The sequence below is a fragment of the Sinocyclocheilus anshuiensis genome, unplaced genomic scaffold (genome assembly GCF_001515605.1).
Source record: "Sinocyclocheilus anshuiensis isolate Anshui unplaced genomic scaffold, SAMN03320099.WGS_v1.1 scaffold248, whole genome shotgun sequence".
NCBI lineage: Eukaryota > Metazoa > Chordata > Actinopteri > Cypriniformes > Cyprinidae > Sinocyclocheilus > Sinocyclocheilus anshuiensis.
This window is the reverse complement of record NW_015555734.1, coordinates 1,122,952-1,143,814: the sequence shown is the minus strand read 5'-3', so window position 1 is coordinate 1,143,814 and position 20,863 is coordinate 1,122,952. Positions and strand designations below refer to the sequence as shown.

The window sequence follows — 20,863 nt, the reverse complement described above, 5'->3', positions numbered from 1 at the left end:
GTGTTTGTACAGTACAGATGGAGGCTTCAGACAGAGCTGATGGAATCCATGAGAGCCTTCAGTCCCTGAGGTCATTTCTCTGATCACTTATAATTCCATTTAAACAGTATTACTCTCACCGAACAGCTTCATCCACGGCGAATGATGGCATGATGCCACATGTTTCAAGACCCCTCTTTCTCTTTCTCGAGTATTCGACAGGGTTGGCTAGAGATTCGATGAGAAGATTGAAAAGCCCTTCATCATCCAGAACACCGGGGCTTTGGGCTTTATCCCAGTGTGTGCTAAGATCTCAGATATATCAGTTAACAGGCCCAACCAATCAGTGCTCTCAGCTGGCTAAAGATGCAGCACTCCAGTCATTATGAAGTGTACATTGTTCTGGTATTCAGGGTTCGGTACTAGTTAAGCTCAATCCACAGCATTTGTGGCATGATGCTGATTACCACAAAAATTAATTTCCACTTGTCCCACCTTTTCTTTAAAATACAAATCTGGCTTACAATGGAAGTGAATGAGGCCAATGTGTAAACATTAAAATACCCACAGTCAGTGGCAATAGCCTCGCGGGCAGCGTGCCGACATAGGGCCATTGTGCTTTGGGCATCCCGAGTTTGAGTCCCGGATCGCAGACCTTTCCTGATCCCGCCCCCCTCTCTCTTTCCCACTTTCCTTCCAGTCAACGCCAAAAATAAATCTTAAAAATATATATATATATATATTAAAATACCCACTGTTTCAAAAACAGGAACAGAACAATATGTGACCCTGGACCACAAAACCAGTCATAAGTAGCACGAGTATATTTGTAGCAATAGTCAAAAATACATTGTATGGGTCAAAATAATCGATTTTTCTTAAATGCCAAAAATCATTAGGATATTAAATAAAGTTCATGTTCCGTGAAGATATTTTGTCAATTTCCTACCATAAATATATCAAAACTTCATTTTTTGATATATGCATTGCTAAGAACTTCATTTGGACAACTTTAAAGGTGATTTTCTCGATATTTAAATTTTTTGCTCCCTCCGATTTCAGATATTCAAATAATTGTATCTCAACCAAATATTGTCCTATCCTAATATACCATACATCAATGGAAAGCTTGTTTATTCAGCTTTCAGATGATGTATAAATCTCAGCTTCTAAAAAAAATGAAAATGAAAAAAATGTTTTGTGGTCCAGGTTCACATATGTGTGTTAATATAATTTTAGTGTGTGTTGAGGGGGGATGAGTTAATTGAGCTTAACTTGCATTTAACCCAGAAGACAGGTTCATCTGCATTCGTTTGCAACTCCTGCAACTCCTGCAACTCCTGCATCTCAAAATCCAATCAACATACGAACCAATGCATAGAACAAAGTGCCCGCCCTGCATTTCAAAAGATCAGTAGCTACTAAAAAAAAAACACGCCTGGCCACTCAAGATGCCGTTCCACAGTTCTAAACTATGATTGGTCAATTGTGAGGTAGACCTGCCAAAAAAAAAAAAAAAAACCTGCTTAGCCACAATATATTGGAAAGGGGAGAAATTACAGTTCTGGATGTTCATTTGTATTCACACAGATGTGTAAGTACAACAAAGAAAAAAGTTACGTGTCAAACAGGTTTGTTTTTTAATGGCAATCCAGTGCTGGAATGCAGACAAACATGGTCCTCCCAATAAACATTGGCAGCAATTTTGGTATTTTACAGTAAAACAAACTGAAAATAGACCAATACGCCCAGACTGACTGTGTCTTGCTGATCTTGGATCTATTAATCAATCCTTTGCCCTACAAAATCCCAAGATCGAGAGCAGCAGATGTGGAGACGTTGTAGTGTCATAGGTTTAAAAAATACATTATAAATAAAGATCAAAAATATCTGCACACTCCACTGACACAGCTGTTCAACCAGCTCTCACAGATTCATTCAGAACACAGCAGGATAGTTTGTGTTCAGTTCTCCTTCGTTCCCCCTCAGTTTTCTTTTTCATGGTTTCCATTCTACACTAATATCAGCTACTGCGCACAGGCAACTGGCATATCTGTACTGAAAATAAGACATATCGACTCTGCCACTGCCTACAAGATGACAGGGTTTAGTTTAGCCTGATCTGGTTAAGCTGATAAAACAACTGAACAGAACAGAAACCAAAAAACATTACCATTCGCTCAGAAGCTGAGCCGGTTCCTTTTGTTTGAGGATTGAAGGTGTAAAACTATTGTGCTTTGAGAAGACAATAGTTATGCCAAGAAAAGAAAACAGGGCAGTTCACAGTGAAACCAAAATCACCAGAGCAGAAAACTATTATGCATTGCTGAGGGCATTCAAATTACAAATGGGGGCTGGATCTGCTGAGTGAGAGTATGGGGGAGATGAGGAATTTCATAGACTTCCTCCTGTAATGCTTAATTACCTCTCTCCTGTATTTGAGGTAATCTTTAATCAGATGAGCACCATGGACTCCAAGGAGGTGTGTGAGTGCACTGCAACCACCTCTGATAAAATTCACACACAGGTTTGTTTTTCCATCATAGTGTGGAATTTCTATAGACTTGTACTGTTTTTATGCTGAGCTAATGATATTTCTGATTCCCTATCCACTACCTCTAAACCAAACCCTCAACTTTTATACCATTCTCAAGAAAAAATAAATAAATGTATTGAGTCTAAAAAGTCGTGTGGAATAAGCATCAAGTAAAAAGTAATACAACTTTGTCCTTACGTCACAAATATATGGGAGTGTACACAAACATTTTTACATTTATTTTTCAACACAAAAAGTATCTTTAAATATTATATTTATAAATATCATTGTTTTTTTAGGAGTCACACCACATGACACTTTACAAACTGAGCTACCTTGTCTTGTCATTTAAAGGTCAAATTATCTGGTATTTTAAGAGAATTATTGACCTTGACAATTATGTCCTCTATATTATTTCCTGTTTTATTTTTTCATGCATGTTTTTACATGTCAGTTGCACCACATGACTTCGATTATGCAGACAAATCTATTTCAAATAATAAGCAGTGAAGCGGTTTCTTGAGAAAAAAAATTATCATGCCAAATTACCTTCTTTTTACTTTCAAATCTAGTTCTTTTAATATAGTTTTCTTAATTACAATATCATTAAAGTTGTACCACACTGACATTTATGACTATGTCATTTCATGCAATCCTTTACATTTTTAGATTTTTTCTTTAAGACACCATTTAGTATCAAATGTTTGGCGTCTGTAAGATTTTTTAAAAGTTCTTGAAAGAAGTATCTTATGTAAACAACGACTACATTTATTTGATCAAAAAATACAGTAAAAACACTAATATTGAGAAATATTATTACAATTTAAAATAACCACTTTCTACTTTAAAATATTTTATGTTGTAATTTATTCCTATGATTTTAAAGCTGAATTTTCAATAGCCATTAATCCAGTCCTTAGTGTCACATGACCCATCAGAAACATGAAATAAACATTTCTTATTAATATTAACGATGAAGACAGTTGGGCTGCTTATTTTTATTTTTTTGGAAACATTTTTTCACGATTCTTTGATGAATAGAAAGTTAAAAAAGAACAGGATTATTTGAAATAGAAATATTTTCTGACAATATAAAAGTCTTTACTGTCAGTACTTTACTATCAGTTTAATTCATCCTTGCTGAATAAAAGTATTAATTTCATTCCAAAAACAAATCTTGTTGACTTTGGAACAGAAGTGTAAACCTCTCACACGCACACAAACTTTCTGTCTGGCAGAAAGGACACTACAGACTACAGGTCAGTGCATTTTGTATTGTAAACAGAGTGTGGTTGTTTAATCTGGGGCAAACTGAAGTTATACTGATATATAAAGAGAGCAGGACAAAAACCAGAGAGAGAAAATGAAACTAGGACTGTGAGTACAATAGATGAAAAAGATGGAGAGCTGGTATTGTGCTGGAAAATCAACAGAGGAAAGTAAAGTCAGGTAGAGGATGGAAGGGGTGCAATGAGTGAGGGAGGAGAGAAAGAATAAAGAGAAGCACACAAGAAAAGAATGCACACAGAACAGAGAAGAGGGGAGGGAAGAGGGAGGGGCTAAGAACATGGCAAGGTTACACATGAAAACTGCAGTCTGTTTTCTTCTTTGACACTCTACTCTACTTCAGAAGTAGAGACAGGAAGCTTCATTTTTGCTCTTATCTTTGCAATATCAGATTAAAACATAAATTAAAAACAGAACGGAAGAACTGAATGCTAAGGAAGCGAGTACATTCATGATACAGAGAGCCAGGAAAGAAGGAAAGACAGACAAAAGACAGAGAGACTATGAGAACAATCAAATAAACACAGCGGCTACACATTGGCAGAGTTTACAGGACCAGCTTTGACATCAGTAAAGTGAGAGAGGAAGAGGGGTGCAACACGGCTTTACGGAAACCGCTTGACAGTTTCATACGCTGACACAGTTTGAAAATAGGAAACAGACGGTTAGGAGAAACAGAAAAAAAAGAAAGACAAAAGGATAAAACAAAGCCCATTTAAACCAAACCATGTTGATGAAAGAATACCGGATATGCATGCCGCTCACTGTCGATGAGGTAAGTTTGTGACTTTTAACATGTTTGGCAGTGCGTCCATATGTTTGTGTGTACAGCAGCTGTCCCTATGATTAGTGTGTATGAAAGTAAACCTTAAAAAGATTTTTATTCCACTCCGTTTATGCAGATGAAACCTTAATGTAGTTCTGTGTATGTCTGTGGGTTGTATTACATAATCTCTCCATTTCAGCCGTTTTCTTTACCTAAACGGGTCTGACCAGTTATGTCCTTTCATTTTGAAGGCAGGAGTGAGTTATTCACCTCAAGGCTAGGAACAAAACACAAAGGCCTTTAACCACAAACAGCTTGGGATTTCTACAAGGGGGTCAGGGATTGTTTAGTCTATGTTTTACCTTCGAGTAGCCGACTTGTGCTCGTTCAGATCAAACAAGTCCACACAAGCACACCTGACATAAAGTCTGCCTCAGAATTCGTCTATGGTCTACGTCAGCACTACACCGCATAGTTTCCAGACAGGAGCACCACCCCCTTTTTCTGGAGAAGCTCTGTTGTGCGTACAGACAGCATTTTTCTCCAAGCCTCACAAGGTCTGTCTGTCGTCATCATTGTGACAATGATTGTTGGAGTGAGTTTTCACATTAACAGATTACAAAAGAATTAGTCCTCAGAAAAACAGCGGGAACCTTGTCAGTGCTGCCAACACAGTTTTTCAGGAGAATATGCAGGAAAAATTATGTATCCAGAACACTTTAGTCTTTAGAGAACAAAACAAAAACAAAACAAAACATATGGCAGATGAGAGATCAAACACTCTATGACAAAGAGTGACGTTTAAGTGGAAGGGTTTGGTATTTATGGGAGTTTTAAACTCATGAAGTTCATAACTTTGTTAATAATCCTTTTTAAATATGTAAATTAAATATGTTTTTTTTATATATATATATATATCTTTGTTAATAATCCTTTTTAAATATGTAAATTAAATATGTTTTTTTTATATATATATATATTATTATATATATTTTTATAATATTTTACATTTATGTATATTTTAATATTATACATTAATACTGTATTTCATTTCACGGATCATGGAAAACATTCTCAAAAGCTTCAAAATCATGCCATTTTTTATACTGTTAATATTGCTTTTTATTTTCAGAAAAAAATTGCCAATAAATTTTTGCATTTTCATGTTAGCACATATCATAACATACAACAAAATGTTATATTACATTAATAATCAAATCCTTATAGCAAAACAGCACATATAGAAATTTTATAAAATTTCATTTAAATATTTAATTTATAGATGTTATATTTATATATTACATTTCATGAATCATTATGGAAGAACACAATTTCCTATATATACTATTTGGCTTAATTTGACAGCATTGAAAAATATGCCTATTATATATTATATTTTATACATATAAGGGAATAAATTGTCATAATTAGTCAAAAACAATGATGTAAATATTTATGGTTTGTCTCAAAACTTACACTGGATAAATTTCTTTGAATTCTGAGAATTCAACTTCCTGTCATTCCGATTTCAATTCTAATTTAACATTCATATGGCCAATTCAATTCACATTTCAGCTCATGAGCTGAAAGTGAGTCATTTCTTAGAATTTTGCTCAACCCAGCTATAAAACAAGTCCAAAAAAAAAAAGATAAATGAAACATATAAGGTCACAAACAGAGGTCAGCAATTTCTTTCTCTCTTCCTAAGTACAAGATCGGCCAGTTATACATGATCAGCAAGCACAGCAGTGAGCAAAGCGGGGGAGGCGAAGGGGTAGAGGTCGTCCGTAATGAACCCTGCACAGACCCCAAACACGGAGCCGGACAGATCACAGAGAAACGCATCTACCTCAACAGGTGAGATCACACACACACACACACACACAAACACACACACACATGCACGCATAAGCAATCCTGTTTCTTTCATGGTTTACATCACCCACCTGCCAACGTGCCAGCGATCAGCTATTATTGATTACTGCAGCTAACACCTTTACGCATGCAGCAGAGCTCCATCCATCGCTCACTTTCCCTCCAAAAACACCTTCTCTCTTCCTGTCGGGCTTCAAGCAGAATTACACATCAACAGAAGATCACGTACACATTCAGTCTGATATCATCCCACGCCGTGAACATGCACACACACTTATAGTAATTGCCTGTTTTCTTGTATTCTTTACACTCTCGCCCTACAAGGACAAAACACACACACACACACACACACACACACACACACACACACACTGTCATTAGATGCTGTTGTGAATATGAATTACTGCACCTCTAGCAGTAAAACAATTTTTTCAAGCCATTAATGTGTTAGCAAAGACCAAAAGGGCAGAGCATTAGTTTCTTATGGTCAAATAAATCTTATCGTGGAGCATGTGAGTCTAATTCAAATGCTGATATTACCGCAGACGAGATCATTATATGCTGTTTACAAGTACATCACGCTGAACTGCTGCATTGTAATTATGAATAATTTAACTTGTATTGTCAAGATACAAGCGTCCAAGGATTGTAATGTAATGGCAGATGTTTGGTGGGAATGTGCTGTTCCGTGGGACACACTGTGGAAATGTCTGTCACTTCAGGAATGGGAAAGAGAGAGTGTGAGAACGCGTGGCGCTCGACACAACTGGCTGACCGTGAATGATCTACTACTTCTCTTCTCCACCCGTCTCTTCTCATCCTCTGTCCATCCATCCATCACTCAAGTCCTCAGGCTGTAAATCTCAAGCGCTGTCTGTGCTGCCTTATCTTACAGTGCTGAGTTCATTATCTCTCTCGCTCTCGCTCTCTCTGTAGTGGGGTTTCTTGGACTCTGACTGTGTTTTTGTAAGGGACAGATGGCACCAGACACCTCTGGAAGTGAGCGTTATAGCTATTGTGATGGCGGTTTGACATCTTAACCTAAAACACAAGCACATATGCACCTCTTCAGTAGCCCAAAAAAGTATCTGGACACTTTGGACAAACTTTAAATGACTGGCATTACACAAGATACAAAATATCAAAACAAACAGCATCTGCAAACAAATAATGCAATTTTCTCAGCGCTTTTTTTCAACTTGTTAACCACTGAACAATATATACCACAATTCATTTCTTTTTTTAAGACGTCTCTTACGCTCAACAAGGCATTCATTTGATTAATATACAGTAAAAACAGTAATATTGCAAAATTTTAATCCATTTTAATATATTTTAAAATGTAATTAATTCCTGTGATGGTACAGCTGATTTTTCAGCAGCCATTATTCCAGTATTCAGTGTCACATGATCCTTTAGAAATCATTCTAATATGCTGATTTGGTGCTTGAGAAACATTTCTTATTATTATCATTATTATATTATTATTATGTTGAAATTTAAAAAAAAATTTGAAAAAATGTTTTCACGATTCTCTGATTCTCTTTAATGGAAAGAACATTATGTAACATTTGATAACTTTTGATTGATTTTATGCATTCTTGCTGAATAAAAGTATTAATTTCTTTACAAAGAAATCTTACTGACCCCAAACTTTGGAGTGATGTTGTATATATTGTTTTGTCATTTAAAATCTAAAAGTTTGTCCTGTCACTGTCATAAAGCAATATACAGTTGTGGTCAAAATTTTACATACACTTTGCAGTATCTGCAAAATGTTCATTATTTTACCAAAATAAGAGGGATCATTCAAAAATGTATGTTATTTTTTATTTAGTACTGGCCTGAATAAGATATTTCACATAAAAGACGTTTACATATAGTCCACAATAGAAAATAATGGTTGAATTTATAAAAATTACCCCTTTCAAAAGTTTACATATGTTATGATTGATACCTAATACTGTGTTGTTACCAGGATGATCCACAGCTGGGTTTTTTTTTGTTTTGTTTTGTGATAGTTGTTCATGAGTCATTTGTTTGTCCTGAACTGTTAAACTGCCCACTGTTCTTCAGAAAAAATCCTTCAGGTCTCACAAATTCTTTGGTTTTCCAGCATTTATTTTGTTTTTGTTTTTTTGCGTATTTGAACCCTTTCCAACAATGAATATATGACTTTGAGATCCATCATTTTTTTACACTGAGGACAACTGAGGGAATCATACGCAACTATTACAAAAGGTTCAAATGCTCACTGATGCTCCAGAAGGAAACATGATGCATTAAGAGAAATTAAAACTTTTGAACAGAATAAAAATGTGTAAATTTTTCGTATTTTTCCTAAATATCATATTTTTTCATTTAGTGCTTCCCTTCAGAAACTACAGAAGATACTTACATGTTTCCCAGAAGACAAAATAAATTAAATTTACCCTGATCAATTTACTCTTAGTGACGTGAAGCCAAGTATGGTGTCCCATACTCGTAATTTGTGCTTAGCATTTAACCCATCCAAGTGCACACACACAGCAGTGAGTAGTGAGCACACACACACACCATGAACACACACCTGGAGCAAAGGGCAGCCATTTTCTGCTGCGGCGCCCGGGGAGCAGTTGGGGGTTTGGTGCCTTGCTCAAGGGTCTCACCTCAGTGGAAGAGAGCGCTGTACATTCACTCCCCCCACCTACAATCCCTGCCGGTACTGAGACTCGAACCTGCAACCTTTGGGTTACACGTAAGACTCTAACCATTAGGCCACGACTGCTCCCTACAATGCGTCGTGTTTCCTTCTGGAGCATCAGTGAGCATTTTTACCACAACTGCATATTATTTATAATCTTAGTATGTTAATGTTTTAACACTTTACATCAAGGTTTAATTTGTTAAAATTAGTTAATACATTAGGTATCAATATTTTACAGCATTTCTTAATCTAGGTTTAAGTTAACTTTTAAATATACAATTATACACTGTTAATTCATATTTCTTCATAATACACTAATGTTAATTCATACAAACTGAAATGCTGAAAATTAATATTACAAATTAACATCAATCAAGATAATGTAGAAATTAACATTAATCTAGATTAATAAATGCTGTAAAAGTATCGTTCATTGTTAGTTCATGATACCAGTTGTAGAGTAAATCATGAACTAATGGTAATAAAATGAACATTATTTATAACACAAATCTTTAAGTATAACAGAAGTGTCCAAATACACTGTGCATAGAGAAATGTGACCTGGACCCCAAAACCAGTCATAAGGGTCAATTTTTCGATATTGAGATTTATACATCATCTGAAAGCTGAATAAATAAGCTTTCCATTGATGTATGATCTTTGTTGGGATAGGACAATATTTGGCCGAGATACAACTATTTGAAAATCTGGAATCTGAGGGTGCAAAAAAATCTAAATATTGAGAAAATAGCCTTTAAATTTGTCCAAATGAAGTTCTTAGCAATGCATATTACTAATCAAAAATTAAGTTTTAATATATTTACAGTAGGAAATTTACAAAATATCTTCATGGAACATGACCTTTACTTAATATCCTAATGATTTTTGGCATAAAAGAAAAATCAATAATTTTGACCTATACAATGTATTTTTGGCTATTGCTACAAATATACCCCAGCGACTTAAGACTGGTTTTGTGGTCCAGGGTCACAAATATAAAACGCTCCACTAGGCTTTTAAACTACTAAGAATTTTTTTGTCCACCAACTTCACCAGAAAGATTTCGATGGATGATCAATTTTAACAGTTTTCCTTGTGATCACAAGCTAAGTTCAACTGTTAAACTGCATGGTGCATTACTGCATTATGCTAGCTAAATTAGCACTAACTAGCATATACCCACATGGAAATTAATGTTGGATTAAGCCCAGGCTGTTTATGTCTTTGTTTAATATGTCTCTTGTGTCATAGCATGTTCTCATGTTTCCCTTTTTGTCTCTGTTCAGCAAACTGCCAACCTGGATAAGAAAGTTTGTTCCCATGGCTTTTTATATCACAGAAACTGCCTGGAACTTCTACCCTTACACCATAACAGGTCAGTTTAAGCATTATGTTATAATAAATACACCAGTGTTTGAATATTAACGTACCATCACATGGCACGTACATCCATCTTGTGTGTTCAATGCACCAGTAACCAGCTGTGACCTAACACCATATTTCTCTTCTGCATTCCTCTCTCCTTCTCCGTCCACTGGTGTTTTACTATAGAGTACACGGTAAGTATTCTCACATGTCAGCTCAAACTCATGCAGTTTGCTCTGGGCTCACTGGCCCACTGAGCATACAACATAATCACTTCACTCTCTCTCCTTCTCATTTTTCCTCTCTCTCATATCTTTACTCCTTCCAAAAGTGTTCCTTCCTACCGAGGTTCCATGTCAAGATTGAGACGAGCTTTGAGAATGACAACGGTTGCAGTGAAAATGTGAGTGAGAGATGGCAACACACATGCATACACACACTCGCACACAGTGTGTGTTCTTACAGGAGATAATCCTCTTAAAGGAGGACGATTCATCAGCAGCACACGTAGCTTCCGTGTCCTTGTAAACTGCCATTGTGCTTGTGTCTGTCTCTGAAGCACTCAGTAGTAACAGTCAGGCAAGATCCAAACACTCCACCTTCCTCCTGTGACATACGACACCAATGCTTTTAAAGCAAGGCCTCAAACTGCTGGTATAGGTCATTTTGTTCAGACGTGTAGTAAAACTAGGTCTCTTGTAACACAGCATCACACACGGCGGGCTAGAGTGAGCGGCGGCCGGCGGCTAGAGTGAGCGGAGGCGGGTGAGCTTGAGAAAGGCGCAGCCGGCGGATTCGACGAAGGAGCATCTGGTGGGCTTGCGGCAACCACATGTGACGACCCCAGGCTGGACTCCGCTTCGTCCACGGTGAAAGCCGAAAGTTGATGTATTTCCTCAGCGACCAGCACGGATCAGCTCCAGGCATGACGAAGCGATATCGTCCTCTTTTGGAAGGCCAAACAAAGTAGTTTCGCTTTCACAACGAAACACACAGTGCCTTCACGACGTGGCTGCGGCGGCAACAACAATACTACAGAGAGAATAAAAGTTATGCCTTCTTTCTTTGCGTGAACATTTAGACATGTGGGGGCGTGTTAGAACGAGCCGTTTTAGGTAGGCGTGGTTGACTTAACTTTTATAAAGAATATCTCTTTAGATTTGAGACTTTAGTCTTTGCAACTTTACAGATCTTCTTTATGCACCAAGAGCTTGTAACACTTCAAAAAAAAATTTAAATCGCATCATATGACCCCTTTAAATCAACAGAGCAGTTTAAACCAGAACTCACTGTGATGTGCCTTCAGTTAATGAATATCACATTTTTATTGTTGGTGCTCAGTGCAGCTACACTACCATTCAGTAGATTGGGGACACAACTTCAAACCCCATCCACCACAACCACAATCAGCAAGAACACATTAAATTGCTCAAAAGTGACAGTAAAGACTTTTACATTGTTAAAAATTTGAAATAAATACTTAAAGAATCCTGAAAAAAAAATTATCACATGCAGTTCCCACAAAAAAATATTAAGCAGCACACTGTACATAATGCTAATTCTTTCAACATTAATAACAATATTAAATATTTCTTGAGCAGCAAATCAGCATATTAGAATGATTTCTGAAGGCTGAAAACTGGAGTAATGACTGCTGAAATTTCAGTTTTGCGATCACAGGAATATATTACATTTATACATTTTTTTCATTTTTAATTGTAATAATACTTCAAAGTATAACTGTTTTTACTGTGTTTTTGATCAATTAAATGCAGTCTTAGTGAGCATAAGAAACTTCTTTCAAAAACGGCAATTTATTTTGCCCATCTGAAACAAAATTATTTCATTAACAAGTATGGATGATTTTTATTTATGGTCTTAATATCATATATATATAGGGATGCAAAATATATTGGTACCAATATCGGATAATGGACAATATTAGAGATATAGTTAGATATTAGAGTAGACAAGTTAATTTCTCAATTTTATACATTTAGATTAAATTTTTACACTCCATGTTATTCTTTAAAAACACAAATAATTTAACAATTAAAAACACAAATGTAACATTTAACACAACACTGTAATCTAGGAAATTTAAAAAATATGAATATCCATTTTTCATACTGTACAATATTATTTTGTTAATGAATTTAGCATTTAAATTATTTTAGTTTTAAGTCTTTTATATTGTATTCATTTTGACAAAAAAAAACTGCATAATTTTAATATCGGCCATAAGCCACTACCATTAAAATAATCTTCATCTTATCAGTACCAGCCAGACTTTTAAAACTGTGCATCTATAAATAAATATCTTCTTACCATGACATCAAATGTTTCTGGTTTCTTAATGGGGAAAATTGCAGTTCTCAGGAAATACAATCTCATGAGTTAGCTCCAAAGTCTTTCCATACATCAATAACTATAAAAGTGCACTAATAACTGCATAAGTTTTAGATTGTAAAAACATTTTTTCATCTGTCCTTCAGGTAATGAGATACTCCTACTTTAAAGTGAGCAAACAGACCATTTATTTAGCCGTGTTGTTATTCAGAGTTTATACTTAGTACTTATTGTGATGAGTTGAGTTATTACTGGTTTGCGGTGTGTTTGTTTGCATGCAGCGAAAGAAAGAGAGAGAGGCAGTTCTCTGTTATTAAGAAATGAAAAATACGACTTAAACAAGATCCAACTTGCCACAAAGCGGCTCAAAGATTTACGAGCAAGTCTGCCTGTGAAAAAGAAAGTGAGAGGGAGATGGCGGGAGAGTTTTGTTATTGATACTTTGTAATTGATACAATTTCCAACTGACCCAACTTTCTCTCCACATACAACAGCAGACACACCGTTATTCACATACACACTTTACACTTAAATGTATACTACATTCTAAGTAAAAGAACATAAAAAAACAGGTACAAAAACTTTCACTGGGGCGGTACCCTTTCAAAAGTTACTAACATGCAGTGTTGGGGAGTAACTAGTTACATGTAACGGCGTTAGTGTAAATGTTTGAAAATGATTAACAGTTGAAAACATTCATTAGAAATGTAGAAAAGTAATCAAAAAGTAATCAAAAGTAATCAGTTACATTACTTTAATAAAGTAATTTAAAAAGTTACACTACTATTACATTTTAAATAGGGTAACTTGTAATCTGTAACCTATTACATTTTCAAAGTAACCTTCCCAACACTGCTAACATGTACCTTTAAGGTACTAATATGCACGCTTTAGGGGTAAATAATATACCGTACAGCTTTTGTACCTTTTTTTCTGAGTGTTTTACATAAACACTAAATGAACAACAAGATATCCGTTTTGCATACAGGCACATTCACACAGCAAGTTTCACAACTCCAGCACAATCAAACAAATGAAAATAATAACTGGTGCAACTCTCAAAACATCAGACGAGAGGAACAGTAAACATTACAACAGCTTTTCTCACGAGGAGACTGCAGATAAAAAAAGACAAACAGGAAAGAACAGAGGAGAAAAAGAGCAGGAATTTGTCAAATTGTTTTAAACCAAAACAACATAAAAAGACTAAAAATAGTGTTTAAAACAGAGAGACAAAATAGAGAACCCCACTTATTTTCTTAATTGCTTATTTTTCAATCATTCCCTTAGATTCCAAAAAAGCAAAAAGCACCTGCAATGCTGCACAGTCAAGGCAGCCTTTGTTTAAGTTAAGACTTGTTATCTGCTTTCTTTCTCCGCTGGCCTGCAATAGTTTGCATAATTCAGTACTTCTGCCTATAGTAGGCTTGATTTTGCACTCTTTGTTTCCATGTTTTTTGCATTCATTCTCTCTGCCTACGCCCTACGGTCTTGTGTTATGTAGTGTGTCAAGGTTCTGTAATGGGCTACAGAATGTTTAACCGGTTGCATTGTGTGGTATTTTATATGAAGATCGCTCAGAGCACTGAAACAACTTCCCATTGTCTTCAATCAGATGCGGAAGTTGGTGCATTTGTATTCTTCTATGTTAACAAAACTTTAAGTTGCAGTGTCATTTTTCACTTGTACATTAGGGACTAGCTGGAATAAGAAAGCAGCATGTTCTTTGGTATATTGTTGGATTTGTCTGACCATGCTGTCTGATGTCTCCTGTGCAGGTGGTTGGTGATGACCCCACTCCAAAGGACAGTGTCTGCTTTTTGGATATTTTGAATGATCCAATCCCTGACAAGCATTATAAGAAGGCGGAGGTACATACATATTCATATAAGCATAAATACATGGCAAAACAAAATCTGGGTTGGGTAAAATTCAGAATTTAAGAGTGGGCTCATTTTCATTTCATGAGCTGGAATGTGAATTGAATTGGCCACATGGCACAGGACGCTAAATTGGGATTTGAATTGGAATGGCAGGAAGAGGAATGTATGGAACAGCATCTACATTAGAGGAATTTCATCAGTCCAACACAAGTTTTCTCAAAACATAAATAAATAATTAATTTTGACTAATTATGCCTATTTATCTCCCTGTATAGGCTACATTTTTTTTTCTCAGCTCATTAGACTAAACAGAGTCTAAACTGAGTGCTGTCACATTAAAACGAACATTAAAACATGTTTTATTTTGACATACAGCAGGGGTTTTCAAACTTTTTGATGCAGAGGACCCTCTAAATATAATGATCCCCTTGAGAGAGACTCCCTTCCTAAAATATAAAGCAATTATATAAGTAAAAGACCAAATTATATTTTTGAGATAAACATTAAAGACATCAGTTGTTTTATCTAAATTATTTAACAGGCTTTATATTGGTAGTGTAATCAATCAGAAAAGTAGTTGTGATTTATCTGATTTACTTAGAAATAAAAGGCAGAATCAAAAAGTAAAAAATGTTAATCTTTCCACACTGGATTTGTTTTGGTTTTGTTTAAAAATCCCTGCTACAATTTTTTTTCAGTCACATTGTTTTCAGAAAACAATGTATGTAAGTAGCATTTCAAACACTGATTGTTAATATAATTTAATGTTTTAAATTATTTATAATAAATTTCAAATTATTATAAATTAAATGTATTATTAAAAACAACACTTACTGCAGATATAACTGCTTGTACTTCCTTAAATTTAAAATACAAATCTGTACTATGATCATCGATCAAGATTTGAATTGGAATTAAATTCCCAGTTCAGATCAGAATGGTGAACAAATTTGACTCACAAATAAGCATCAAGTGTATTGTGTTCTCCTGGTCTTTATGCCCTTACAGCAGTGCAAATGTCTTCAAAGCTAGCATTTAAATGACACAACAGAAATATGAGTCTGTGCACACAAGTACAGAAGCAAAAACCACAAGACAAGCATTGCATAAAAACCACATTCCTCAGTGTGGTCTATTTAGAGATACAGTTCGTTTGAATCTGCTGCTTTTACAGTGGACAAACAATACATCAGAGGAAAGCATGTTTCCATGTTACACTCTCAGATTCAGTCATGCACAGCCTCAGATCCATTGCTGTCATATGCCGAGTTAGGAAAAAGACAAATCCAAAGGATTAAAGTTTTCAATGAGAAAAACAGCTGAGATAAACCAAGTAAGGATGGGTGAATCAATGTTCCAATATTATATTATTATATTATATTATATTATATTATGTTATATTATATTATATTATTACAAGTTGTTAAAAGACTAAATCAATGCTAAATAGGTAAAAGTAGGAGCTAGCTAGTTTATGACCAAAAGCTGGTTTGTAGTTACTAAATGTTTACTTCCTATTAATTAAAAACAAAAAAAAACTTTGACAATTGTTACAATATAACAGTTAAATGGTTGAGCTTGATAAATGAAGTCAACATTACAATTTGCATAAATATTGAGAAAAAAATCCAATTATTCACTTATCAAGCTTTAAAAGGTTCCAAATTATGTTATTTCTTATGTCACAATTTTAAGGAAATTTTACACTTTGTAACAGGAGAAAATCATGCATGCACCAACAGGGACACATCTAAATATTACATTTCTCCTCATTAAAATTAGTTAATTATTCATAACAGCTTGTATGACAATTAACTGAATATCAATTCCACAGATCATGTACTAAAATATTTTCATTGTAAAAAAAGTCCACAAAACCACTCATTTAAAACAGTTCTGATACCAAAATATAATACTACCTAGTACTATTCGTGCTAGGTTCATTTAGGTTAATTTTAGATAATAGTTAATCAAACATATCTAAAAGGTCTCACAACCAAAAGCATAAGATTTGTGCCTCTAACGCTTTAAAAATGGGACACCACATGATCCACTGTGAAATGTATGTCCACCCTGCACAGTAATTCATGCGCAGCATGAAACACACACACACACACACACACACACACACACAGGAACAAGCAATGATCTGCTCACTCAGCAGGTAATGTGTATGTACTTAAAACAAACAGGATCTGAGCAACTGGGTGTCACAGAAAACAGGCCGGGGACCCCTAGTGGATGGTTGGAGGAACACCACTAAACCCATCATGTGCTCCTACAAGAGAGTCACCTGTAGCTTTGAGATCTACGGCTTCCAGGGACGAACAGAGGACTTCATTCACAGGGTACTGACCATAACATCCCATGCATTACATCATGCTGTTTAGTCATGTAATCCCATCATCTGTCATATTATGGCATGTTATGATTCATCATAGAACATTCGTGACATTCTGTTGGTGGGACACAGACAGGCAGTGGCATGGATTGACGAGTGGCATGGTAAATGAGATGTATTGCAATGCTTCATTACCATAATTAACCACATGCTCTGTTAAAACGGCAGTCCGTAAAATGCAAATTATTATTATTGTTATACTTTATTCTCAAATTATTAATGTTAACAACATCAGCATTGCGTGACTATTAGTATATTGTGTATTAGTGTGTAGATTTCAATTTCTGGACACAGTCTAATCTCTAATTGTCATACCATTCAAATTTCATATTAAGAAATTCTTTTAACCCAAAAGACAAATTATGCTCCCTTCGAACTGGTTTTCTTTAAAATACAAATCTTGTGTAATCCCAGGATAACTGTAATCAGAAGCACATTTATAACTGGAATATAATTTAATTTCATTCACATGTGTTTCATAAACACATAATCCTTTATGGATTACAATCCGCCATCAAATTGATACATTTAATTATTCCAGCTGCTGTGAGAAAAGGCTATAAAGGATCGGCCACCTGCAGGTTCCTCACATGCGATAGCCTAGTAGCCGGGACAACTTCTTTATGTTTACAGAAGTGACGTAATGACGCAGTGCCATGCTCGAATTTCCCGCGAAAACCTACCCCTACCACTCAAATTAGAAAACATTATTATAAGCTAACCGTTGTGAATCGGGCTAAAGTAAGGCGATAGTTTTGAACACTGGCTGGTCATGTACTTGCTCAAATATTAATTTCGGATCATTTTTAACCATAAAAAGTTACGGACTGCAACTTTAAGTACACACAAGAATCCTGATCCCTTGTTTGGTACTCGACATGTACGTCATCATCTATCTTCATTCTTCGCAAATACACAGTAAATGCATAACAAATATTTGTGCATGCAGGAATGACACTCGAGCAGGTGAGAGAGTACGAGAGAAAACAGCAGGAGGACACCAACAGCAAACTCAAGAGTGACATTACCCGCACAGGTATGCTGAAATTATATTACCAGCAGTGAACATTTTGAATTGACTTATTCATGATTTAACATCATATCAGCAGCAATGGCTATTCATGGCAAAATCAACAGTATGATTATAATATCAATACACTGTCTACATACACAGAGTCAACATACAAAAATATACATATATCTTTAAATTAACAATAATAACTATAGCAATTATGTAGAATTTTTCAATTTAATATATGATAAACATTCTAAAAATATTCCTGGAGAAACCTTTTTAAAAATGTCCATTAATATATTTCTGAATAATGCAGTCCATTCCATTATAACATTTCCAGATTCAAAATTGAAAGTGAACAGATTTTAGCCTTCCTGTAGCTTAAACAGTAGAGTGTGGCACTAGCAACGCCAAGGTCATGGGTTCGATTTCCAAGAAAAAAAGAGCAATTGATCAAATGTACCGCTTGAATACACACTTTGCATAAAAGCATCTGCCAAATGAATAAATGTTAATGTAATGTAGATTTTACAATGTGAACTCACTGTCCTCTCTCAGTGTCCACACTGCCCTCTGTTGGTGAACGTTTTATACTGCATCACAACTGTTACAGTTTAGTCAGCAGATGCAACTTCATTATTAATATGGAAGTCATCATGACTCATCTAACAACACTTTTGCAACACGTTACGCTAAATCAGAAGCACTTGTGACAAAAACTGATTTTCTTCTCTGCTTTCCAGACTCTGCTCCTCCAATGCGACCCAGCTTCACTCGCTCCATCTCTGTTACGGATGAATCGTCACTGAAAAAGATGGGGGTAAAGACTGTAGACATTCCAGGCTCTCCGTCCTGCCCTTCCTCCCTCAAAAGTCCCGTGAGATTAAACTCTACCCCGGAATAACACCCATCCTCCATCCTCACACCGCATCGACCACTGCCAGTACCAACATTTAGCAAAATTCTGGACTTGGACATTCTCTTCTAATCAAAACTAAAAAGACATTCAACATTGTAACTCTCTTGCTCAACATTCCAACTGGACATGCTTGTGTTCCATACAGAGGCTGGCATTTGACAAAAACACCTTACTGAAGAATTGTAAATATTATGTAAAAGACTCTGGCTTCTAATGAAGTGAAACCATTGTGCCTTAGTTCACGTTTCTCACAGACCTCACCAAAATGCATTGAACAAATGGTCTATTCCACTGCCTATGAACATGAAGGGGAGCACAGACGTACCTGAACACAGATGAAAAGCCTCTATTGACATAATCAATAGACTGATGCAGTGAAACCCGATCATATGGATTATGGCAATCGTGAGCGACTAGCTGAAATTTCTAGTGGTTTACTGGTTATAGCCTTTGACCCTGTATCAATACATTGACGGAACGCAATTGATTGTTTAGTCGTGCAGCACATAGCAAGAACATTATCAATAGTACTTTGTGTGATAAGACTAAAGGCTACAATGGACTAAGCATTATGTGTTATTTGACATTGATATAACACCTGTCTTTGTAAGATGCCACTGCGATATTCTGTGTTTGTCTCTGGTTATTCACATTAAAGGGGAAGTTTGTCATTTCTGCCATTAGTTGAACAAACAAGTAGCCCCACCCCAAACTCACATCATTAGTTGATATGTCAAACCATTCAGACAAACATAGGAATGTTGAAAGTGCCATATCATCACATATTTTTCATCATAAACTTTCTAAGGGATGCATGATACTCTGGTTCCACACTGGTTATTAACCTTTTTTTTTTTTTTTTCTCAATCGTCAGATATATTTAATGCTCTTTTGCTCTATTATTACATTAAGATTATCTTTGCCATCATCTAATGCTGACTTAAAGTTCAATTTTAAAAACAAATAATTTAAAAACACTGTTAAATGTAATTTCACAACTTTGGCAAATCTGAAAATTAATATACATTTTACATGAACATAATGTAGTGATCCCTAAATTCCATATGTGTGTGTGTATACAGTAGACACATTAAAAACACTATTTGAAATATTACAATTTTCTTTTTTAAAATGTAATTTATTCCTGTGATGGCAAAGCTGAATTTTCAGCAGCCATTACTCCAGCCTTCAGTGTCACATGATCCTTCAGAAATCAATATGTTGGTCCTCAACAAACATTTCTTACTATAAACAATAGTGAAAACAGCTGAGCTGCTTAATATTTTTGTGGAAACCTTGATACATTTTTTCAGGATTCTTTTATGTAGAACATTCTTTTAAATAGAAATTCCAAACGTACAGCATTTATTGGAAATCTTTTGTAAAATTATGAATGTGTTTACTGTCACTTTTGATCAATGCAAATGTTACTGACCCCAAACTTTTAAACTATATATATTCACTTTTTACAAAAATGATAATCAATTTATTGGTATTAGCCAGTTTTAATAACACTGCATCCATAGGGTATAAGTATACTTATAGCAAGTATACTTGCTAATAATTCTTCACTTTGTGAAGAGTAAAAAACAAGCATCAATAAAAAGTGACTTCGTAAACAAAAGTCTGAGCATAGGCATTCTAGGAACTGCATTTTTCATGTCATATTCCCCTTTTCTTATCACATATAATTGCAAAGATCCTTGCTGCTTCCCCTTGTGGCTATTACTATATTCATTCATTCCTAGCATTTTATTTCCTTCTTTTTATCTTTCTCACGAAGGGATGTGGAAGACAAAGAT

The 20,863-nt window shown here is 35.3% G+C and overlaps 1 protein-coding gene across 1 annotated transcript; it reads left to right on the top strand.

The window, feature by feature from the left end:
* The first annotated feature begins 3,896 nt into the window (after positions 1-3,896).
* LOC107672976 (cytoplasmic phosphatidylinositol transfer protein 1-like) lies at positions 3,897-19,915 on the top strand. Its single transcript, XM_016466372.1, has 10 exons — positions 3,897-4,577; positions 6,277-6,425; positions 10,416-10,504; positions 10,681-10,688; positions 10,826-10,897; positions 14,622-14,714; positions 16,919-17,074; positions 17,168-17,231; positions 18,077-18,163; positions 18,886-19,915. The coding sequence occupies exons 1-10, from the start codon at positions 4,530-4,532 to the stop codon at positions 19,044-19,046; spliced, it is 927 nt and encodes a 308-aa protein (XP_016321858.1). The 5' UTR covers positions 3,897-4,529; the 3' UTR covers positions 19,047-19,915.
* Positions 19,916-20,863: the final 948 nt, after the last annotated feature.